At 39.1% G+C, this 24,579-nt stretch overlaps 2 protein-coding genes, 1 non-coding gene and 1 pseudogene across 5 annotated transcripts; 2 read left to right on the top strand and 2 right to left on the bottom strand.

Moving 5' to 3' along the window:
* LOC131326519 (nuclear intron maturase 4, mitochondrial-like) overlaps positions 1-24,579 on the bottom strand; it is a 48,213-nt pseudogene that overhangs the window by 21,204 nt on the left and 2,430 nt on the right.
* On the bottom strand, positions 408-15,644 carry LOC131326516 (probable DNA helicase MCM8). 2 transcript variants are annotated; one of them, XM_058359320.1, is made up of 17 exons: positions 15,223-15,644; positions 13,589-13,729; positions 13,360-13,477; positions 13,041-13,263; positions 12,752-12,915; positions 10,867-11,130; positions 10,477-10,572; positions 10,208-10,360; positions 7,117-7,187; positions 6,916-7,034; positions 5,449-5,578; positions 3,638-3,689; positions 3,398-3,554; positions 3,149-3,323; positions 1,133-1,303; positions 937-1,050; positions 408-693 (listed from the first exon to the last, which is right to left on the bottom strand). In XM_058359320.1, exons 1-17 carry the CDS (start codon positions 15,622-15,624, stop codon positions 643-645), a joined length of 2,601 nt encoding a protein of 866 aa, XP_058215303.1. In that variant the 5' UTR covers positions 15,625-15,644; the 3' UTR covers positions 408-642. The 2 variants fall into 2 exon arrangements, 1 of the variants encoding a protein (XP_058215303.1); XR_009200014.1 differs by lacking the exons at positions 408-693; positions 937-1,050; positions 1,133-1,303 and adding an exon at positions 2,870-2,984 and having other exon boundaries at positions 3,047-3,323.
* On the top strand, positions 15,769-15,871 carry LOC131328148 (small nucleolar RNA snoR100). The gene has a single exon (XR_009200426.1). It is a non-coding gene; the product is annotated as a small nucleolar RNA snoR100 (small nucleolar RNA).
* Positions 17,359-20,465, top strand: LOC131326517 (uncharacterized). Of its 2 annotated transcripts, XM_058359322.1 has the most exons (3): positions 17,380-17,432; positions 17,465-17,509; positions 17,659-20,465. In XM_058359322.1, the coding sequence occupies exon 3, from the start codon at positions 17,668-17,670 to the stop codon at positions 20,194-20,196; it is 2,529 nt and encodes an 842-aa protein (XP_058215305.1). In that variant the 5' UTR covers positions 17,380-17,432; positions 17,465-17,509; positions 17,659-17,667; the 3' UTR covers positions 20,197-20,465. The 2 variants fall into 2 exon arrangements, with proteins under 2 accessions (XP_058215304.1, XP_058215305.1); XM_058359321.1 differs by having other exon boundaries at positions 17,359-17,509.

Genomic DNA, 24,579 nt, shown 5'->3' with positions numbered 1-24,579 from the left:
ATGTTTCAGTATTGCCCTCTGGTTTTTATTAACATGGGCATAAAATAAGACACCAGAAGGGAAGTAAACTTAGCAAAAGATTTCAAATTGGCTTTAATGGCCCTCCAGCTAATTTCCCTAACTCACAAATTGGTAGAAAGCGTTCTGTGCTATTTTGGTTTCCTATGCCAACTTGCATTTTGAGAGGTGGGGAATTATTAGAGGTATGGGACTTGAAACGAGAATATTTTTTCAAAATTTTCACCTCACTTAGAGTTCATCGATCCTACGGCCAATCAACTTAAGGGATGCTTTCTCTAGGGGAGCTTTAGTAATTTTAGCTTGCACTGAAGAGGGTATGTTAAACCAGCACGTCATAGTGGAGATTGAGGATTTCCGCCATTAAGCCAAGTCAAACGAGATGAAATGAAGAGAGAAAGTATTGAGGACTCTATAGGTACTCTGCGAAAATGGAAGTTGAAATCTGCTAACATGAAATTTTTTGCAAAAAGGAAACATATATGCTTTACATCTGCAGTATTTTACCCATGGTAAAGGAAGGAGAGAAACTATACAGATGAAATTTGACCTGTTCTCAGATGCTGCAAAACTAGCCTCTTCACCCTGACAACTGACTTCGTGAATAAGATAATGATGCAAAACTTAGCCCCTTGACCTTGACGACTGACTCCGTGAATAAGATGATGATGGCACCTGTGTGAAATAACTCAAGATTCTAAGTGATACAGCGAGATTTCTAGCATCTGATCAGTTATTTACTTGGTTTAAAAATGGGTTTGATGTCAGTCTGCTGCAGGTTGGTTAAAGGCAGTTGGTATATGCTACATCAGGATTAATATGCAATTATGAACACCCCAGATCGGTATCCACAGTAATAGTAGAGTTGGTTGCACCTGGGGTTTTGGACTATAATGCAAAAGCTAGATTTTACAGTACCTGATAAGTCTTTGGCCCCTTCTTTAGGAGAAAACCAACACTGTTTAGATTATCCACAAATATGTCTATGTCTGGAACTCTTAAGCCAATCCTATCTGCCAAACTGTATATTTCCTGGGGAGAAAATTGAAATGTAAAATTGAGTTGGCATGAAACTATTATTACCAGAAGTACAAGGAAAGGCAAGTGAGCATACAGAAATGGAAAAGTAATCTTTTTGCAGCAACTCTGATTGTGCATTCAGAGCACTTAGAAATCGTTTTGCTTCCTTCTGTTGACTCATTCCACCGCTCCGCCCAAAGTCCACACAACCATGCTCGTCGACGTACTTATCGTACAAGGATTCTTCCATTATTTCAACAACATCCTGAAAAACAAAGGATTTAAATTTCTGGGAAGCAGTAACCAAAACTTACTCCCCCTAAGATATGGTCACTATCAACTGTCAATCTCGTCAGTCGTCAGTCACACTGCACTAGCTGTTCACAGACCGTGAGCTTAGCAGTTATCTGAGATTACAAGTAGATACACTCTCAAATATATTATTTTGGCTAATGATAAGCAAGTTAGAACAGTATTTTTTAAGGATAGTAGCTGCAATGTGCAGTCTCTACAGGTGGAGGTTGAGAAGGGCATTACCTGCATTAGACTGTGCATCGTTTCATGGAGGAACTTCCCTAACACTTTGGAGAATCAGCAGATAGTGGCAGATTGGGGAGCGCCTAATGTAGTCCAAAAACACTGAAGGGTTGTGTTGTCATGGTTTGTCATGTATCTGGCGCATCCAGAATTTTTTCTGTTTTTGGCCAAGTATTTTTAGCTTGTTTCTTCCTTTAGTAGGGCGGTTCCGTTTTGTTATTTGTTTTTCCCTTTGTGTTTGTTTGTTTGTTGGACTCTTACAGTTACCCTTGGCCCATGTTTTTTGGTCTGTTAGTCTAATGGATTACCTTAACAAACAACAAAAAGCTAGAACAGTGGGAAAGATTTTCCTTAGAGCACCATGCAAGGTGGCAAATACTCCAGTTATACTTCCGTTTGTAAGAACCCACACAAATGGGAGTAAGAAACTGCTTGATCACAATATTCGATTCCCAATGCGATGGTCAACCTGGTATCCACCATGGCATCCAAGAAGTTAATAGACTTTTTCATTACTAATGCAGTAAACAGAAATTAGTAAAATGCCGCCCTAGTTGACTACATCAAGGAGAACTAGATGAATACTCTCCACAGGATAATCAGATTGATACAACAAATATAAATGTTAATCTAGCAGATGAAGTGTCTCTGAAACTCTATCTGCAGAAATTAGAATTTTGTCAAGACACGAACAGTGGCATTGTGCCATTTCTTCAGCTAGAGTTTGTCCTACAACAATTAATTATCACCTCCAACACCAATATGTGTCTGGGCAGCCTTTCCACCTCTGGCCAATTGGTTTTGATTTGTAACAATATCATTACATCCACTCAAAGATTAACCACTCATTTTTAACCTCGAAAACAACTGTATATTTTATAATAACTGCTCCACCCATTTAACCATTTTGGCGTAGTTGGACCCCTAACTGTTGCCTTCAAAGGTTGGCGTAGTTGGACCCCTAACTGTTGCCTTCAAAGGTTGCAGCCTAAGAAGCAAGGACACGGCAGACACGACGAAGATAAAATATAAACATTCATGTTTGTATTATTTATAGTCGTTAACACTTAGCACAAAAATACAAAGTAACATTAATTCTCCATAACTAATGGATGATCCATCAAACAGACAAACAACTAGGCAAAAGTGACACGTTTATTTTCCAATTTAACCTGTGAAAGAAGTTTCTTATACCCTCACCATGTCGTAATATGTCTCGTGTCTCTGGCATGTCCCAAACTTGTTCCCAGCTTAAATGTAATGAAATTGAAAGGTACGTAATCCTGTGTGTTCTTTTGTGGGGGAGTTGCCACTTATGCGTGTCGGTGCTTCATAAGTTGCAAGTTTCATCTGCCTATCCAGCCAAATTAAAGTCTAAAATTACAAGAGCACTAAAAGTGCTCAACTTTCTTTCAGACGGAAGTCGGAACATCTCCTAACCTAGGGGCAGCATATAGTAAGATAGACAGACCAGAGGGTAGTTCTCCAAATTTTTGCGGGAAATGGCTGTGTTCTGTCTGACTAGTGACTATTCATATTGAAATTCGTCTCAGAAAAAAGGAAATTAACTCACCAAAGCATCTTGGCCAGTTATTTCTTCTCTTAACTCCAGTCTAGCTCGAGCTTCCGCCAGCCTTACTAGACTTTCTAGCTGCCTTGCCGTTATCGGTGTGCCATCAGCAGATGTGTTATTGTCTCTCAATTTTAAGTAAAACTTCTGTAGGATTTCGGCTGCGGGTTTTGACATCCTGATACAACAAAGGAGCTACATTAATGAGTTTTCAAGATGAAAATGTCGCAACTTAATAGGAAAATAGATCACCTTGGAAAGATGAAAGTTCTTGCATAAGCAATATATTTCCGAAGAAGCGAGCCATGTAAAGGAACAAAATCAGCATCCTTCTTCGGGTCAAGTCTCAATCTTGAAACTAAAGAATCAGTTTTTGTACTCGTTTCTACGTCTCGAGCGGTCAGTGATGCTGCAATATGCACCAATAGCCGGTTCATTTGGCAGAGATTCACCTCACAAAAGTATTTACTACACCAAGAGTAGAACCATCACCTGTACGTAGCTTTTTTGCAGCTGGTGAATGTTCTCCAGATCCCGCATGAAGCTGCAAATATAAAGTTCCTTTTATATGTTTGTCACGTCCTTCAAATAAACTTCAGACATTAAGCTCTATGGTTACATGTTGCCATGATCTCATAAACACAAATTCACATAGCACGCATGCAAAAGTGCACTCACACACATAATGGTTACAGGAAGAACTCTTGGACCAGAAGGAAAACATAAAAGCAAGAGGGAGAATAATGTATACCATTTGGAGGAGTAAATTTTCATATAAGTGGCATAATCACCTTGGGAACCACACAAACCATGGTCTGGAAAACATACAAGGTGCTAGAAAATGGTGTCATCTTACCAGTTCAGTCAGAAGTCACAAAGTTCTCCTATTTCTCAAAGATGCCATTGTGGTCGTAACTCGTAATCGTGTTGAGAGGTAGAACTAGAAAATAGTCTCCCTTTTCCAGTTCAGTCTCAAAGTTCTCCAATTAGTAAATATCTCCCTTAGGTTCTCGAGGAAGGTGTGTCAATCAAATTCACACTCTAACAAGTGAGGGTTTCCTCTTGAAATTTCTAGGTAACTACCCTAGGTTGGAATGAAGGCTATATGAACCATTAATGTTAAGGCAAGAACAATGTCATTTAAACAGTTTGACAGGCTTGTTTAAAAACAGACTATGAATGCATATAGATCTCATTCCTGAGCTGAAACGACAACCATCTTGATAGGTCATACCCATAAACTCAGGATCAAGATACATATGGCACGACAATTAAAAAAAGGTGATTCTTTATCAACCCCAAAAAATCTCTCTAATCCCAAATTCTCCTCACGGCCAACTAAAATTATTGGAACCCAAAAATGCCCTTCAACAAATTTATACCCATTTGAAACTACACAAACCCACCAGCCACCACCATCAATGGTCCAGCCTTCTCTCACCCCTCCATCACATCCATAGGAACTTGGGTTGAAGGAATTCAAAATTGACCCATACAAGTCGTTACTAGCAAGGTCGTCCCTGCCATTTTGGGGGCCTAAGACAAACTTCAAGGTTGGGGCCCTTTGTGTTTTTACGAGCAATCAAAATAAACAGTAAACCAATCTTAAAATGAAAAAAAAAAAAAAAAACCATATAAATAGGTAGGTTTCCAAAAGTAGTGATCAGTACAAAAACATTAAAGTATCACTTGAATATCACTCCTCTTGCATCTTTAGCGGCAAAAGTAGTAGTTACGCTAGCTGCTAGCACAATCAGTCTTTTCTGCGATCTCCTTTTCAATGGGTAGCATAGCTAACCCCCTCAATTGTTATTTTTTATACATATTATACATAGTATAAAACCCACAAAATTTGGAGGGCCCTAATTTAAAAAAATAATAATAATATTGGGGCGCAAGCCGCAAGCCTTGCCTCAAGGACAGGCCTGGTTATTAGTGTTCAACCACGGGGTGATCAATTTGATGACATGGTCCTATCTGTTAACCATTTTTGCGATTGTAGAAACAGAAAATGGTTTTGCAACTCTTAAACTCACTGATCTGAAGAGGCTATGTGAACCTGTCATAGGTAACAAGTTCCGTTCACATAAGAATGCCGGTTAAGTAATTGAAGTTTCCTGAAAGGTCACCTATCCAAGTACTTGATAAGGAAATTCTTTCCGAAAAGAAAATTCAGAAACAACATATTACAGTAAATTTAAATGGATGTGAAAAGAATTGGCGTTAGAGAGAATTTTGTGGGTTCAAATTGAATTGCCCTTCCAAATTATACCAATTGAAAATGGTCAGGAAGGATAACTTACAGACATAATGTGCTCGGAGACCCTCTTGTCCAGCAACTCATCAGGTTTATCAAGTAATATGAAAACCAAATCAAATCGTGAGAGTAGAGCAGCACTCATTTTCAAATTTTCATTGACAGTTTTCGCACGGCTGCAAATGAAATTTATAACATTTATTATAAAAGCCAGCATGTAAAATAAATACAATTAATGTAGCAGACAGTTGAACTCTGCTATCATCCTTTTTTTGTCATGTGATTACTCTCGTAGAAATCAGTTCGACAATGTTCAGTCCACATAAAATAGTGCTAGTTCTTTAGTTCCCACCCCCAAAGAAAAACATCTGTTTGTTTTCCTTTTCTCTCAGTAGAAACCTAAAGCCCTTATCTAATAGGAAAATCAATTGATTCAAAACTCAGATCTCATTCTCATTCTCATCATCATTCTTAGCTGATGTAAAACTACGACAACTCAATGTTGGGGACTATGAATAGACCTTGGCCCTATAGTTCATAACAAAGTGGCTAAAATATGGGTTTAAGTTCTATAACGAGTAGCTTTGCTTTCTGTCTTCCTCTCCATTTGACGCCTCATTGCTGTCTCCCCACCATTTCCCAGTAACATAGGTTTTATTGCATCTCTAGTTTCATCATATCCTTCGTGACGAAAATTGCTTTGACTTATCCAACTAATCACTTAACAACTCTGTAGTTTTATCCTCTATAATGTAAATTGTACTATTCATTGTGGTGCTGAGAACCCTCAGAAATCAGAATCTTAAAAAAGATTGAAAACTCATATACTGATGATCAGCCCCATTTTATAACTCTAGTCTGCCATGGACTACCGAAAAATGCCCATCAATGACTAACATCATAGCAGTTCACTAGGTACGAATTGTTGGGTTTTTGCACATTTGTGAATGCATTAAAAGAAAAGGAAAATTGGTTGGTTTGTTGTGTATTAATTGGCTGGAGTAAATTGCCTTGGAAATTCTCTTGATATGGGGTTAATGCCGGCTGTACATGTTCCAATTCCAAATAGCATTTGATGCTTGGCACCAGATTCTTCTCAACTCTTCAAAGAGCCTTTGTCATGCCTATATATATGGTTTGGGAGGAGAGCCTTGTGCATGAGAGAAAAAAAGACAGAGAAGGTGTTGTTTGTGTGAGGAGGCAGTCCCTTTGGGAATTGCCGGGTATACCAGCCATGAGGTGAGAGGAAAAATAGAGATGTGGGGGTGAGTGAAAAACACTGTGTGAGCCATAGTGTTGGGAGCTCGAGGAGGGTTTTTCATCTAACATTAATGTTCTATTTTTCATGTAGTGGAATCTCTCTCTCCCCCGTGGAGTAGGCATTGGGGCTGAACCGCGTAAATATTGTGTGCTTTGTGTGTGTTTATTTTTATTATGCTTCAGTTGTGGGTGGGATCGAGGTCCATCCCAACACAAATAACACATAAATTGAATGAAAAGACTAAGTACATACTTATAATGACCGCCAACTGGGTTTGCTGCTGCTAAAACAGAAGTTCGAGCTGACAGACTTGCCACCAATCCAGCCTTTGCAACAGATACACACTGTTGCTCCATAGCTTCCAGTAGAGCCTGAGGGTATGGAGAATCTGTAAAGCTTAATCTTGGCGTTTAAAAGGAAACCCTACATATTTCGTAATCTATCTCGACAAACCTGGTGTTGTGCAGTCATTTTATCAAACTCGTCAATACAGCATAGTCCGCGATCAGCAAGTACCATGGCACCTGTTGGGAAATGTCATATTCAGTTTCAGATATAGATTTTGATGTTTTGTGAGTTAATAACAAGCTCTTTGAATCTAATATGTTAGGCTAGTGAAATATTGCCGTTCTAGGGGCCATTGCTTGGTACCAAAGAGCAAGCATTGGCTCTTAAGAATCAAGAATGTTAAATTTTGAATGCAGGTTCGAGTCTAGAAGCAGCAACTTTTTGCAAACCTGGCTGAATAATAGGTCTCTCTGGTGACTAGTGTGCAGCTCTGAGCACTCTACAGTCACCAATCCAGCATCAGCTCCAATAGGACGTAAATATTCTCAACGGGAAGCATTTTCATGATCACTGTTCATGTACATGCCTTACGGAAAGTGTTTTCATGCTTATTAATCGTATGGTATGCCTTACTTGAAATGCTAGATTGTGTGTTAGATGAGAAATAGACTAGCAAAAGTGGAAGTTGATGTTGGTTTCTCTCTCCATAATACATCATGTGGGAATCCAAGTGACTTGGCCATATCTTTGGGACGTCGTTGTTGATACTGGAGAAGTTCAAATTCTTTCTTCTTTGATTCTGATTTTCCTCACCAAAACCATAAAGCCTTTATATTAGCATTCATAAAGGAAGAAAAGAGAAATGGAGTATTTCCAGAGCAGGCCATCAAAGATTTCTGTAAAATCCCCATCTTAGAAATCGGTGTGCACTTTCAAGCACTTGATAACCGTTAGATTTGCTTTAGCCAAATGCACAACTCACTTGGTTAGTGAGGTGTGTAAAACCGAATCAGTCACAACACATTTCAATCTAATTCTGATCTTTTACAAGTTAAAAACATATCAAACATACTTCTCTATAGCAATTAACAATTTCAATCGTCCACAAGCGGCAAGGCAGCCTCCAAACTTTAAGAAAGTGGGGTAAATTTCAAGATTACCCAAACTGATGACAAGTATGTTTTGCCATAAGTCGTGGGCTTTTCTTTTTGGTAGTGATTTTGCCTTTTTACCATTCACACTCCCTTTTTTGTCCTTATTCATTTGAATTGACACTACTATCCTTTTCTTGAGTCCCTTTTTTAACACATGAAGGGATAGTGATGGCATAGCCATGGAGTGGTTAGACAAGTCTCATAGGCTTTGGAAGCCAAGACCAAAGGCTAAGGGTAGCACGAGCATCAAGAAGTCTTTTGTCCAAAAATAAGTGTCCTTGGTAGTTGGTAGTTCAAGGGTCATCCATGGTAGTTTGGTAGTTTCTAGGTCATCATGAAATAGTACTTTCATTAATATTCATCTAGATGCATTACACATATGTTTGTCAGTTCAATGTATCCATTTATATCTAGGTTCATTCAATATCTTATTAAATGGGTTCATTGATTAGGTTCATTACTTCATTTCACTTAGACTTCTAGGAATTAGAAGAGTCTTTTCCATGAATTATGGATGTAATCTTTCATTTGGAATAGAGTTGATAAATGAATTGATTGTTACAAGGCTGAGGCCATTGTGATTGGGGTTTGGACTGCGGTCCTTCCTTGTAGAAACTGCCTAACCCTTGCAAAGGTGACGCACCTCTATCTCTCTTTCTCTCTCTACTTCTTCTCATTCTACCCTTTCTTCTTCTTTGTGCAGTTATCCAAGTAATATTCTTCTTTCCCCACCCAAAACCACCACGATTCCTATTGTAGGCGGCAATAACAGTCCTTCATCAGATAGTGTAGTGAATTCACATCATAAGGATATAAAAAAATAAAAAATAAAAAAGAAGAAAAAAATGAGTGCATCTAGTAAAAAAGGCAGCGCAAAAATCAATTTCTTTTTTTTCCAATAATAAATTTCTGCTTGTTACATTACCAAGTACTGGTAAGAAATAGCTTCCATAAGACCTGGAAGCTCAAGTATTTACGGTGGACCTCTCTCCTGCTACTGGCCCCCGGGATAAACCAATGAAAAGCCAGGGTAGAGCCTCAGAGCTGGCCCAAGAGAAGTGCTGTGAGATGGCTTGCATTAGGGGAAGAAAAGGAGTATGCAGCCAATTCCCACCCGGGACGCTAATCTGGAGTGTCTGGACAAACTCTTGCTGCAGACATGCAACTCTTGGCTGTTTTGTCTGGACAGTGGTTAAGTCCATCCGGATGCTCGCTGACGCGAAACATAGGCATCGTGCGCCTGTTAGGGTTTTAAGAGGCAGGGCCGGCCCTAGGCATAGGCCCAACAGGCGACCGCCTAGGGCCTCCAGTTTCGGGCCCAATAATTGGGCCCCGAAATAGAAGAAGATAATAAATTATAAGTATTTGAAGAATATTTCAAGTATGCCGTTGTGGTACAGTGCTAAGACGCTTGTGCTTCTAGCAAAAGGTCGCGAGTTCGATCCATGACTACTTTCAATTTTTAATGCCAGCAGTTTTGTAACTTGTTCAAAAAATAGTTTCAAAATGATTGTTATGAGACTCGAACTCACGACCTCACGTTCTAAAGAGGAGGTACACAATTTAGCCACTGAACCGCAATACCATCTTGCTATATTTTTTAACAACTAACAAATATATACACATGTATGAGGCCCCATTTTCAATTACCGCCTAGGGCCTCAAAAAACTCGGGGCCGGGCCTGTTAAGAGGGTTTTCGCACAGAGAAACTTGGAGAAACAAAGAGGCACATTTGAGAGGGTGACCACAGAGCATTGTAATCCTTATCACTCAATAGTGGGTTTCCCTTCCCTTACCCCGTGATGCAGGCACAGTGGCACACAATCTCATGTGTCACATATATCTTGTGTTTTTGTGTTTGGGTGTTTACTTGTTTTTGCTCCATCTTGATCGCTCATGGTAGATCAATTAGTTGTGTTGTTTGCATAACAAGAAGATAGGCACTTTAAGGCTTGATGAGCACCCCGAAAAAAGGAGTGGAGACTGCAGATAACAGTCCTATGCAGACTAGCTACTTTAAAAGCATACGCTGAAGCTACAACTATGATGGTCATAACATCATGAGGTAATCAACAAAAAAAATAAAGAAGGGAACAATTACCAGCCTCAAAAGCGTAGCCACTTGTCATGGTATCCTTCACCACAGCCACAGTGAGGCCAGCATTTGTAGTGGCATTGCCACATACATAAATGCCACGTGGAGAAACAGCTGCTGCTGCTTGCAGCAGTTGGCTCTTACCCAATCCAGGATCACCTACCATAAAGAATTTTAGCATTTGATCATGATTGTGCTGTCTACATTTAACTTTTGAATGAATCAAGACTTTAAACTCAAAACATGTACTTTTAAAGCAATAGTGCTTAGCATACCAACAATTATGACATGGATGTCTCCTCTAACAGGGACCTTGTTCTGATCCATTGAATGCTTTCGCACCCCTCCAAACAATGCCAGCGTAAGTCCAGCTGTTGAGGAAAAGGTAAGCTTGTGTCAATTCACCAAACCATCTTTGTCAGCTGGTTAACCAAGGGCATGACGCTACGTCTCACTAGGAGTTGGAGCATAGTCGTAATGGTTATCCTATTATACCATCATTTTTGGGTATGGACTACGGCTAATGGCAGTGAAAGTAAGAAATGTGGGTCAGAGGATTGTGTAGTAGCATTTGAATGGATAAATAAGACAATAATTGTTGACTGTTAAAGAAAGGATGAATACGCATCTGGTTGGAGACAAATAAGTTAACATTTCATACCTACCTTTAACAAGTTCATGTCCATAGATGGAGGGACAAATAGATTGAAGTATTTGACGGAAGACGTCAGAACCGTTTTTCCCTGAGTACTCGACCACAAATTCCAAATCATTTTGAGAAAATGTAAATAAATCAAACAGTTCTGTAGCTCTAGCATCAGCATCTCCGTCTTGTAAATCCTCTGGTTGAGATTGGGACTTAGAATTCTTGATAGAAACTACTTCCAGGTACAAATAGTATAACCCTTGGTTCTTGCTTTTCGATTTTCCTGAAATATCCAAATCCTGGTGTAGTTACTTTTGATAGAGGTATTATCGTCAACGGTTATTGTGCTAGGGCCTAGGAGTTATGACCAACCGTCAGTAATGCAAATAACATCAGAACATTAGGCTGCAATTGAGGAAAAATTATACAGTACAATGAAATAACCTTATCGAGGGCAAGTGATTTTCAACACATTCCCAGAGATAGGAGAAATAGAGGACCAAACATGTTATCTGCCAGATGCCGCTATAAGATTTCAGTTCTATGTGCAGTTAAAAGAGCAGAAGAGGAATTAGTTTCCAAGCATTAAACCACTAAATTTTTTCTTTTGCTTTGTGCAAAACATTAGTTCCAACGTGCTTCCTTTTCTTTCCTTTTTCTTTTTGGATAAGTCTAACTTACTTATGTGATCCTTCATTTCTCTTGTTCGCCTGCCCGTTTTGAGCTCACTGCAATGTGCTTGGTCATACCCCTATGGAGCACTTGCCTTAATGGAATAGAAAGGCTAGGAGTCCGAGATACAGATGCTCACTACTTGCAGTCTACTGCATGTTCCATCAATTTTCAGCAGGACTGGGTGGAACTATTTGTCATTTGCCAGAAGAAAAGTAGCTAATACCTGATAGGATTTGGGGTCGACCAACAGAAAAGATGGGCACTATGTAAAAGGATATATAAGTGAATAAGGTACATAAGCTATTACCAAAAAAAACCTACATAAGCTATTTGACAACCTTCCATGACACCAATCCACATTAGTTTTGTTGATCATAATAGGCATTATACTGTTATTGAATGGTAGTCTACTTCACTATTTGCAAATGACAATCATGTGACAAATCTTGCTTTGTTTGGATTGGAATTTGAAATTTTTTTTGAAAAATAGTAGGGGTAATAAGTGGAGAGAGATAGAGAGAGAAATGTTGAAAGTAGGGGAAATCTAAGAAGAATCTAGGGGGAATTTTTTGAAAAATTCTTTTCAAGTTGCAAAGAGAACAAAGCAAAATCTCCAAGAAAATATTAAAGCCAGAACTCGTTCTTTGTTGACAAGATTCAGTTATAACTCATTTACACCAGTGATTCTACATTTCTATTTAAGTCTAATACAGCTCCACAAACTCTAGGGCCTTTTCGTTTAAGATTCAATGAAGAACATCTTTGATATAATAAGGCTAAAGGTTGATTTCTCTACAACCCATCTTATTTTCTTTTAACTGAATCTGGGAGTCCTGAACCAATAACCATACATGTCAATGTGGCACTGGGATCTTAATATATGCCGTTGTGATGCATAGTATATCTACCATTTACTTACTGCGCAAAGGAGACTACACATGAGTCCCTCCATGTAATACATAACTGCACTCGATAAAAGAGCCTGATATATATAAAAGTGATTAGACAAGCAAGATTGTCTGACTATTGGTTGAGGCACCACACTTGTTGTGCTATTAATACGTTGAGGGATTGCAGAGTTAATGTCAACAACACCCTAAAGGCAAAAGGAAATTGGAAATTGCTGAGCCAACACTTTGATTAGTTAACTAAACCACATTGGGAAGAAACTCAACTACAGTACCATCAAGAACCGGAAGGATTGATTCAAAAAGAATGTAATGTCATACCTCCTCCAATATCCATGTAATTATTTATCACTCTTATAATACCGGTAACTGTAACCACATCTCCAGGGATGCATGCATCTACAAGATCCTCAGTCAGTTCACATTCTACGGTTCGAGGCACCCGACCTTCTTCATGATGTTCAGACTTCAGCAGCTCCTGAAGTCTAGGAAGAGAAAGAGAAGAGGGAGATAGACAGCTAGATACATCAGTTTTCCTGTTTACTAAAAACCGAATAACCAAAAGAAAGATAAAGGCATAAAACAGGAAATACGACATCAAGGCGCTCACCTTATTTTCTGGAAGTCCAAGAGTTGAGCAGTAGATCTATTCGGACTAAAAGTTCTGCTCTTACAGCCAGGCATTTTGCATTTAGTAGGTGGGGTAAATTTTCCATCAGGAAAGTTTTGTGTAATGTCGGTTCGACACTTGGTGCAGGAAAATTCCATTAGTACCACTAGAGGCCTCACATTGCTTACTTTTACAACAGTACCACGCACGGATACCAACCTATCTGTCATATAAGCAAATGATACAGTATCTTCACATCAAATTGTCCTTGCCCGATTGGTAAATAAATCAAGAACTTGTAACTGAAATTTAGAGTTACCAATATAAGCTGCTTTTAAGTTCTTCAAAGAGATAAACAATTCAGGACAGTTGTGCAGACGGATATTTATCTTTGCATGGTCCTTAAATGTGTCTTTACCCCATTTGTCAATCAGAACCTTGAACAAAAGTGCAAAGTGAGTAAAACCAAGGCGACGACTTACAAAATGAGTGCCCCTTAAGATTGAGTCATTGGGATATCTAATAAGCCCTCCCATTTTACTTTGTACCTTATGAACTGCAGCACCCATGCATAACAAAGCTTCCTTAGGTTTTTCCTCCAAAACTGCATAAAATTCCTTGAGTTCCCATATTTTCCGAAACTGCTGGAAGTCTAGCGACAAAAAGTATATCTCATTGTCATCCTTCACCTGATGGCATGCTTTAAACATCAATTTTCTCTAACTGAAGACTTTGTCAACATTAGAAACCATGGGCATAGAAAATAGATAAGTATATATGAAACGCAGAGAAGCAACAGAAATCCCCAAGGTTATGGCCAATTCAAGAGCAACTCATGCATTGTCTTGAATCAATATTTCTTCTTTTCACTATTAGCGAATATCCTGGGTGATTAGCAACTAGTTCCACCCTATATCCTCTCTTGATTGTTAAGAAATTAATTCATCCTTCATCAAGATAAATTGGCATAATCCCAACACCATTGGGCCATATGGGCCAAACTGAAATCTGTCAAATTCAATATGTTCCAGCTCAGGTCTCTAACATTTAGTTGAGAACTGAATGACTTCATACTAAAGATGGTCATAACATGTTTGAAAATTCTTAAAGACGGTAAAAAATCAGTAGCCTTCTCAACAGTACATTAATTATGATATTATAAGGCAATCAATCTCAAAACTAAACAAGAGGTTGCTTCAATGACATAGTACTATTATGAACTAACAATATCAGGAAGCTAATTTTAGTACGGCATAATCAGATACTTAAGGACATAATACAATGGCTGGATTCAACACTACATCTATGGCACAAGTTAATGTACATATTGATGCTCGGAGACTATACCTAACATATATGGTTATTTGCATCCACACATCCTAAATTTCTTCCACGTTAAGTGTCTATGGCACAACTAACTAAAGCATTCATAACTAACACCAAATATTTGCGTAACCAGCAAAAATATCAAATGGTTTGTAGGGAAACCCGACCCTTTCTGATTCACTCGACACATGCTCAAATTCCTTTTGCCTTCGCTTTTTTTCATTTAATTCCTAACATGTACTATCTATTTGTAACTGACAAGTATATAACATAGCAAATACCATAATTAAAAAAGTCGTTACAATTAATAAATAGGGCTGCAAACGAACACTCGTGGCTCGGCTCATTGAGGCAAGGCTCGATTAGTAATCGAACCGAGCTCAAGCTCGAACTCGAGTTTTAGGCTCGTTTACTAATCGAGCCAAGCTCAACACTTAGGAGCTCATCTTGACTCGGCTTACAAAAGCTCAGCTCATTTAAAGAGGCTTATTAAGTAGAATAAATCAAGCTTGTCTCGTTAAGGGCCGAACTCGAGCTTGAGCTCGTTTAGTAAATGATCCGAGCTCGAACACGAAAAAGCTCCGGCTCGACTCTTTTGCATACAAATGAACCAAAAAATAAGTAACAAATCAAACCATAAAAGAGGCATGACACATGAATCATAAGTTTGTAACTTAACCATTAGCCATAAAGACGCGTAACTGTACTTTTCCTATGGTATATTATACCTACTCGTAATTATCCAAAAATAAAATAAAATAACTCACATACGCAGAAGAATAAACGGCATACACACACAAAAAAAAGAAGAAGATAGTCGATCGTTCTCCTATCTATGTTTACGGGAGAGAGAGACCTGAGAGACTAAATTTTGTCCAGTTGGAGTAGACAAGAAGGCAACAAGCTCGTTTGTGAACTTGATCTTCGGCTTCGAGTCAGCGGTGTAAAAATCAACGTCGGGGAAGTACGAGGGCAAGATATCCGCAACGTCTACTACTCTGTTCTTCGAGCGATTACTCGATTTGGAGTTCGTGCTCGTGCTCGTGTTCTCTCTCTGAGATGAGTACATCTCGAACGGCGCCGATTGATCGGCCGCGTAAGGCGGAGCAGTCCTGGAATTCGCCTCGGGTTTTGGCGGGAGAGAATTGAATGTGGAGGAGAAAAATATACTGTTGTAGGTAGGTTGCTGAGAGGGGTAGAGTGATGGGAACGCCTCGCTGGCGTACACTAGAAGGCGGACGTCGTTCTTTTTTAACATGCGCGTTGCTGCCTACGGGTTATTTGGAACATATTTAAAGGAAAGAAAAGAAAAGAGAAGGGATTCGACGTTCGTTTAAAAGTTTTGAATTTTAATTATTATTTTATTTTTTTTAATATTGTGAATATCGATGTTTTGAATTATCAATGAAAGAAGTAATGTGCACATAAATTGATTTGGGTCTTTAGATCTGTCCTCTCTGATGTCATTTGGCTTTGATTTAGGGGCATGGTTTTACAACAAAACGTCCTTGTAGCTCCTTCTGAGAGCAGTCACTTTATGCATATATTGTCAAATGTTAGGTCTGTTTCCAATCATCCCTGCTTATACCCTCAATGATTGGAGACTAGATGGGTTATGTTATTTTGTTGTTGTATTCTATTTTCTTTTAATCATTATTTTTTTTTCTCTTTATCTCTTCAATTATTTTCCATATTTTCAATTCTCTCTATACTCGTTATCTACAAATCTAAAATTTCAAAACGAATGGGGCCAAAACAAAATTTCCCGTTTCTTTGGTTGAGAAAAAAAGTAGGAGGAAAATAAGCACTTCCACTTTGTTTGGTTTTGAGTTTTAAAAATATATATATTTGATGTAATGAGTGAAAAGATATATATAAAGAAATCTATTAAAAATTGTGCAAAGAGGTAAAAAAAAATCTCAAAACTTATAGAAGGACAAGGGAGAGCTGAGAACCGTATCATCACACTTTCTTTCTTAACCATTTCCCTCTAATTGTTGGAGATTTTGTGTTTGGAAATTGTGTGCATAAACAAAATTGAGCCTCTTGATATTGCATAGGCAAAATTGGAGCCTTTGTTTTTCGTCGATTAAAGGTGTCCGGACTATTTACATGTACTTGAACTAATTATCTTTTCAATCCGGTTAAAGACATACCATTCATGTCAAGACTAAGAAATATACTAGAAATTACTTTTTCGCAATTTGACCCTTAAGCTAAGTTCTACTAAAATTTTTGAATTTTTTCTTATTTTGTCCTTATCATTTTTTTTCTCTTGTTTGTTAGTCTTATGTCTAACTTTTGTGAATTTTTAAGCTATATCTTGGATATTTCCAAATAAATTGGGTAAAAGTCAAATTTTTTTCTTTTCTGATTCATCTTGACGAGACGAGTTAATAATCCACAAAAGTTATGCGCAAAACTAACAAACGTTAATTTTGTTTGAATAAAAAACAAAACAAGAAAAAACCCAAAAATCCCTTAGGGGAACTTAGCTTAGGCTCGAACCATAATAAATTGTGCTGAAAAGGGGAACAAACCCACCAACCAACCAGACAGTTATGTTCCGCTAAGGGATTTTGGAGATTTTGGGGCTTTTTCTTATTTTGTCCTAATTCAAAAAAAAAAACGCGTCTGTTAGTTTCGTGCCTAACTTTTGTAGATTATTTATTCGTTTCGTCAAGATAAATCAAAAAAGTATTTAAAATTATGAATATTATCCAAACATTTTTTAGAATATACTGTACAAAATAAAGCCAAAAAAACGTGTCTGTTAGTTTCGTGCCTAACTCCTTCTTGTAACACTCGCTCGGAGCTCTTTCATCATTTTTTTCAGTTTATTAACAGACAGCAAAACAATTGCAGTGGCGGTGGATCGATACGTGGGACCTTCTCAACCCATCGGCCCGTTAAACAATTCCCATGGGTTACTGATGCAACCGTACGATCACGCCACGTGTCAATTCACACTATTTTTGTTGTTCCTCCTTCTATAGAGTCCAAACTCATCAACCTCCTCCGGCACGGAATCGCGAGAACTCTCACTTTTCGCCCTACCCCGCAAAAGTCTCTCTCTCTCTCTCTCTCTCTCTCTCTCTCTCTCTCCAAACAGAAAATCAAAAGAAATCAGCGATTCAAACTAGGTATGCCCCCTCTCTCTCTCTCTCCCTTCAATGGTATGCTATTGTATCCTATTGATTTTGTATTGACTAGGTTCAAATATCTTTGCTAGATATACACAGAGCTCTGGGTGTAGAAATAACGTGTTTATGTTCATTGGTGTTTTTATTAGGGTTTGTTGATGTCTGTGGGATTTGGAGACATAGACCTTAACTCCGACGTCGGGAACGGCGGGGTCCATGGGGTTGACGCGCCGGAATCAACCGTTGGATTCGATGGTCGGGATGGCGAGGGTTTAGGCTCTGCAGAGAAGGCAAACGGTACGGGAGCGGAGATGGGGCGTTTAGAGAGAGAGAGCGATGAGAAATTGGTTGGTGGGGGAGTTGGAGGTCAAATTGGGGTAAATGATAGTGCAATTGGTTTGGGCTTAAATTGTAATCTCCAGGATATTGATAGGTTTCATGGGGTTTCTACGTGTTCTGGTCAAAATAATGAAGGTTTGGGGAAGAATTGTAGTGTGTCTACGTGTTCTGGACAAAATAATGACGGTTTGGAGAAGAATTGTATTGTATTTTCCGAGGGAACAGTTGTAGACAGAGGCGGAAAAAGTATTTATGTTGCTGCGGTGTCTGGTGAAGACATTGAGATTGAAAATGTTAAACAGGGGTCCCAAATGAAGGAGTTTCAGACTGAAAAAGGTCAATTTCGCATGTCTGATTTAGTCTGGGCCAAAGTAAAGAGCCATCCGTGGTGGCCGGGACAGATATTTGATCCGTCTGATGCATCAGAGAAGGCAAGGAGATATTCTAAAAAGGATGGGTTTTTGATAGCATTTTTCGGGGACAAGACATTTGCTTGGAACGAGGCGCCACTGATGAAGCCATTTCAGATGCATTTCTCTCAAATGGAGAAGCAGGGTAGCACGGAAGCTTTTTCTCATGCTGTGAATTGTGCTTTGGAAGAGGTCTCAAGACGAGTGGAGTTTGGACTTGGTTGTTCATGTTTATCACCAGAGGTCTATGATAAGATCAAAACCCAGATTGTTGTTAATTCCGGTATCCACGAAGAATCAAGTAGAAGAGATGGTGGGGATGAAAGTTCAAGTGCCGCTTCCTTTATGCCTGTGAACCTACTGCAAAATGTGAAAACTGTAGCACAATATCCATATGGTGAAATTGATAGATTGGAATCTGTCACAGCACGAGCCCAGTTGTTAGCCATCAGCCGTTGGAGGGGTTTTTATTGCTTGCCTGAGTTTCAAATGCTTGGTGGTGGGTGGTTGGAGGATGGGGCTGACATTCCTGTAATTGGTGAAAGCAAGTATTCTGAGGATTCAGTTTGTGTCGATGAGCAATTATTGCCTTTGAGAAAAGGAAAGTTGGTTAGTCAAGATACTTCTTCACGGAAGCGTAAGATATCTGGTGCTGGTGTGTCCTCGAGCAAAAAAGAGAGATGCTTGTCCGACTTGATGTCTAGGAGCCACTCGAATTTGTCAAATGGCATGGGTGAACAGGAGGTGAAAGTAGGCAGGTATTTGAATTCTTCGTCTTTTGTTAAGAAACGCAAAGCACTTGATTCTGTGCCTGATGTCTCAGGGGTGGAAAATAAGAAAGTTTCTCCGTTGACCAAAAAGCAGTTTCCGGGAGTTGGGGAAAGCATGTGTAGGGTTGCAAACCAACTAGCTATTTCAAGTCTAATTGTTAAGGATGGCTCTGGGAGTAACAAAGGTGGCAGCAAAAGATCTTCTAGGAGTAATTCCGAGAAATCCCAAAGAAGAAAGGTCATTCCAACAGAGCACTCTTCGCCAGATGAGATGCTCTTACAAATCTACATGGCTTCCAGAGATCCTGTGAAAGGGTACAACTTCTTGGCTTCCAGTGTTGTTTTTTTGAGTGAGTTTAGGAACTCATTTTGCCTGGAGAAATCTACTTCACGAGGAGACAAGAAACCAACTGGGAAAGTAACTAGCAAGAAGAGTGGGAAAAACTTCCGTGACGTAGGAACTACAGAAACACCAGGGTTTGGGGGAACGGAAGACTCTTATTGGACTGACATGATTGTTCAAAGTAACACTGAAGAGCAAGTGTTATTTGAACCCGAGATTCCAAAGGAAAATGGTAGCCCTACTGTCGTAACAGAAGCTACTCTCGAGTCAGGTCAAGGATTGGAGTTGAAACAGGAAACAGAGGTAATTAACCCTAAAGCGGGTATAATGCCAGAAGGTGAGGAAGGTCAAGGATTGGTGTTGAAACAGGAAACTGAGGTTATTAACCCCGAAGCGGGTATAACACCAGAAGGTGAGGAAGGTCAAGGATTGGTGTTGAAACAGGAAATTGAGGTTATTAACCCCGAAGCGGGTATAAAGCCAGAAGGTGAGGAAGAATACACTCCAACTGCATTAAAACTGAACTTTGCAGACTTGGAGTCAGTTCCTTCAGAATCGAATCTCAATGCTATATTTAGCCGCTACGGAGCTTTGATTGAATCAGACACTGAGGTGCTGAAGAAGAGCAAACGTGCGAAAGTGGTCTTCAAGAGGCGTTCTGATGCTGAAACTGCTTTCAGCAGTTCTGGAAAATTCAGCACTTTTGGGCCTTCACTAGTCAGTTACCGCCTCCTTTACTTGCCTTCTACACCGCGCAAAAGTCCTACTTCAGCCACAAAGCGAAGCAAAAAGGGTGCAACATCTGTTGAAGGCAATGGTGCTTGATAGTTGCTGCGAATTGCTTTAGGTACGAATATTGTCCATTTGAAAACTCATCGTCCCCGTGGTTGGTTTTATTACTGGAAAATAATTGCACGCAAATAGTTAGGACTGAGCACTGTACTTAGCCACTCTTGGCATTCCTTAGAACACTAACCCATGTTATTAATTTGGTTCACTGTAAGGAGTAGTTTGAGATTTTCAGTTGTGCATTTGTATTTTGTAAATCTTTTCTAGCCTTGCAGATTTTATTGACCTTCAGATTGAGAAATTCACAAGCTTGGGGTTTTTTTCCTTACCGAATGATTTGCTGTGATGAGATGTGTAGATGGTCCTTTACATCTTAAATTTTGACTGCAGAGAGGCGTATTTGGATATGGTATTATTGTATAGTTGCTTGGTCAATGGCTGAATTTGAACCTCTTATTCCCTGGTGGTTTGCAGTGCGAGTTTCCGTATACTTATATGGTGTTGCCAATGCCCCAAATCTTGTATTACTCCAGACCCTGGGTTTTCAAATTTTTTGTTCACTCTTCCTTTTGTTGTTTACTGCATTGTGTACTCATTGCGGGGTGGTGGTGAATCTGGCTCGTTGATGAACTCAAATATACAAGCTGGGTAGCAACACAAATAATTATACTACACATTTTCGCACAAGACACATGACAACACTTGCACAGCCTATTTCACTCAAGACGTTTCAGCGCTCGCGGATAGATCCCTGTCATGACAGCGAGCTGCACAACCTATTTCACTTAGACGTTTGAGCGCTCACGGATAGATCCCTGTCATTACAGCGCTCGCGGATAGATCCCTCGCTAAACTGACCACTTTACTTTCCACATAACACTACACAGTCTTTTATACCATTCTTGGGTTAGTAAGGAGCTTTTCTCACCGCACCCTTGAAACCTTCCGTCAGTGCTATCCATGCTTGATGGAATTGACCAGGTGCTTTTCTAACAACCTTGTGTCTCTGGAAGAATCTATATGATAAGAAATCTAAAGATTTAGACAGATATTCACATCTAGAGATAAAATCCTAAACAAACATCGCGACAGATTGAAAACCACCTCTTACCACCCTTATTCATGTTGCTGTTTGGTTGGCATCTCACCAACTAGTCTTTCGTCTTCTTGGGGTCTTGGACTCTTGGGTGGTATATGATTGTTGTTGGGGGTATGGATGCCAACATAGTTGGGACGTGCGTCCCCCATTGCGATGCCGTAATGCGTCCCCTATTGCGATGCCATAATGCCCTTGCCCCTTTTAAAATTTGTAACTCCACAGTCATGGATCAATAAATTCCTTTTTCTGTTAAAAAAAAAAACTACAGAAAAATGTCCATGTGCATCGCACTTGATATTTTACTAGTTTATTTAAAACACAAAATTCTTGTTACTTTCATTTTTCTCCTTGCAAATTCAAAATCTTGTTGACATCTATAAATTTGAAGTCAAATTTGGAGATGCTCGACCAAGTCCAAGTCGGTATCCAACTAAGCCCACCTAAAATCTCATGCAAGTGATAAAGATGCATCAATGACAACCAAATAAAATGTAAATCTAAAATATTTAGAAACAACATTAAGTTCTTACAACAATGCTACCACGAGGGAGCTCTCATACCTTCCTTATCAGTTCAGGGATAATAACATGCCACTGATATTTAGAACATTTATTTCACAAGTTTAGAAGGGAAGAAAATACAAGTGAAAAGATGGGCGAGAAAAGTAATTTGGAGGGTAAATGATCTAATACAGCGGTAGTATATCCCTCATATCGAGCATGGCACTGATTATCATACCAGTTCCATGGCTCTGCGCCCTACTCGAGATTGTGGTAGAAAGAACTAAAGGAAAGTGAGAAACTCGCCTCTCTTGCTCAACTGTCGAAGATGCTCAGTGCTCTGACCCTTACTCGCTGCAAGAGAAAGTGATGCAGCGCAGGATCCATCCTCTCTTGCTAAAGTTTTTGGGTGCCTTTGTGTATGACAAATCGAACATGAGCCCCATTTCAACCTCTATGACATTCCAAAAAAGATGAATGTCACCAAACTCTACAGGATTTCCCCGAGAGTAACTGACCTCACTTACGTCATAGAGCTCCATAAAGTTCTTAAATAACCTGACAGAACTATGGGCAACACATAAAACGACCATAGAATTTTTATCCTCCAATGTGTTATTATTGCCAAGATTCGATCCTCCGCCTGCATTGCCAAACGGTACAAGTTTCCCGGATTTATCACGGCTCACCGACATGAGAACCCATGTTCTCTCCTCATACTTGATAAATCCAGCCACTAACGCCAGGATCGACATAATTGAAAACCAGGAATGTTTCTAGGACATAAGAGTGACATAAACTGCAACAGAAAATTGAACCATTAGTCCGAAAAAGTGTCTCTTTCAGAGATGATTATCTTCTAAAGAGTATGCCGTAATGGTGTCGGGGCCGCCAAGGTGTACCAAAAGCAAAGGTGCCCATATGGCCTTCAATGCATTGTCATTTTCGGCATCTGAGGGTTTGCCAAGGGCAACGGTTGCTACCCAGTTGGCCATTAAATAGGCCGACCAAATTAGGAGACCAAACCATGGTGACGATATGTACTTTCGGCGATTGCCAAATAGTGAAAGAATGATATGTAAAGCAAGACTAAGGAGAACCAGTAGCTGCAGATCCCACACATCCCATAATCTCTTCATCCATGCTGGAATTGGATCCATCACACACTTGTCTTCAACATATAGGTTTAAAAAGTTATACATACATACATATACATACACACATATATATAATAAAAGAAGAAGAAGGAGGAGGAGGACGAGGAGGAAAGATACACAAACAAGTTTAAGGTTCAATTTACATTACCATATGCAACATTACAGTTTTGTAAAGCTTAAGATCTTCAAGAATGGACAAAAAAAATTCTTGCACCCAAACTAACAACTTTAAGATGTTCCAAATAAATAAACTAACTTTCGAGTGTTTTATTTTATAACTCATATGTCCAGACCATTTACGTGCACCTCGATTAATCATAAGGGACCAATTCCACCACCCATTTTGCGAGGGTCTCAGTTAAAGTCAGAGCAAAAGTCTATATGGACTGGCCCCAAAAGAGTTTGTACAAAGGTTTTCGAACCTAAGATCTTAGGAATGAACAAACCTTTAAGTCTCATGTCTTGACCACTAGGTCAATCCATTGGGGTTGGCTTCAGAGTATTTTAAGGTGCCATTTTCAAAAAGAGCTGTATGAAGGTGATCACATTTAAGTACTAATTGGACATAGGTAATGCTATGGTTCAGTGACCCTATCTATGAATTACATCTGCTTACAGTTTGAGTTTGGGTCTTAAAAGGGATTAAGGCCTCATTCACTAAGCTAGGGAAATAAAATAAAGACTTATTTTTTGAATTAAAAGTGATGTATTATGAGAGAATGATCTGTCTCGATCGTAAAATAAAAAATAAAAACCTTAGCAGAACGAGACCTAAGCATGTCACGCAATGGACCCCACGTAACACATACAGTTTTTTTTTTTTTTTTCCTTTTTGATCTGACAGAGCGCATAAAATTGGTGCATATAAAGTGTCATCAAATGGTACACAAGTGCAGTTATCCTAACATGATTTTTTGCTATCATCTGATGAGACAGCCCATGTCATCCTGTAACCCATACATAAAGCATGCGATTGGTCTTAAGGTGATGTATCAAATAGTACTCAATGGGGTATTTAGAAGTCCATTAGAAATGGTAAACACTTGATTTGTATACTTGGGGCTTTAGAATGCACCAATTAAAGTGAAAGGGGTCCAAACAGCCATTGCTATGAAAGCGCCAGGGTGCAACTCACAGTTCATCCAAAATATATACAAGCACATGTGGTCATTCTAAATTGATCATCCTGTTATTTTTTTTCAAACCCCTAGGCTTATAATTTGTGGTTGTCCGATAGTTTTCATCGAAACGCAAGGCTTTTCTTGAACTTCTTTTCTCGAAGATATGACCTCTCATGCTAGGACCGAGGTTCGAGTTTTATCCATCCTTCTCTCCGAAAAAACTTAAAACAAGCAGAAACTGAACTAACACTTAAACTGGAAATTTAAAGCTGGGAAGTGGAAACTAATTAAAATACTCCTATCAATAAACAAAAACAAAAAAAAAAACTGTAAGGAAATATAATTCTCTTGCAATAATATAAAACCTTACCTGTATTGTAGCCTGCTAGCTAGCCTGTCGATGACTTGAATACAATAAGACATAAGGTAGTCTACATATTGCATCTCCCACTCATATATGTAGACACAAAATGCTCCACAGGACAAAAATGGAAAAATAAACAATTCCTTGCTTGGAAATTTTAGCTGGAATATTACTTGGA

Source organism: Rhododendron vialii, chromosome 5a (assembly GCF_030253575.1).
Source record: "Rhododendron vialii isolate Sample 1 chromosome 5a, ASM3025357v1".
NCBI lineage: Eukaryota > Viridiplantae > Streptophyta > Magnoliopsida > Ericales > Ericaceae > Rhododendron > Rhododendron vialii.
This window is presented reverse-complemented; position numbering and strand designations above follow the sequence as displayed.

Bases quoted from the DNA above. Each gene is read 5' to 3' on its own strand.
- LOC131326516 (XM_058359320.1), bottom strand. From the start codon at position 15,624: ATGTTAAAAAAGAACGACGTCCGCCTTCTAGTGTACGCCAGCGAGGCG. The intron at 13,730-15,222 runs GTCTCTCTCTCC...GCATGCCATCAG, and splicing joins GACAAAATTTAGTCTCTCAG to GTGAAGGATGACAATGAGAT. The intron at 12,916-13,040 runs GTGAGCGCCTTG...TTCTCTTCCTAG, and splicing joins TTGGACTTCCAGAAAATAAG to ACTTCAGGAGCTGCTGAAGT.
- LOC131326517 (XM_058359321.1), top strand. From the start codon at position 17,668: ATGTCTGTGGGATTTGGAGACATAGACCTTAACTCCGACGTCGGGAAC.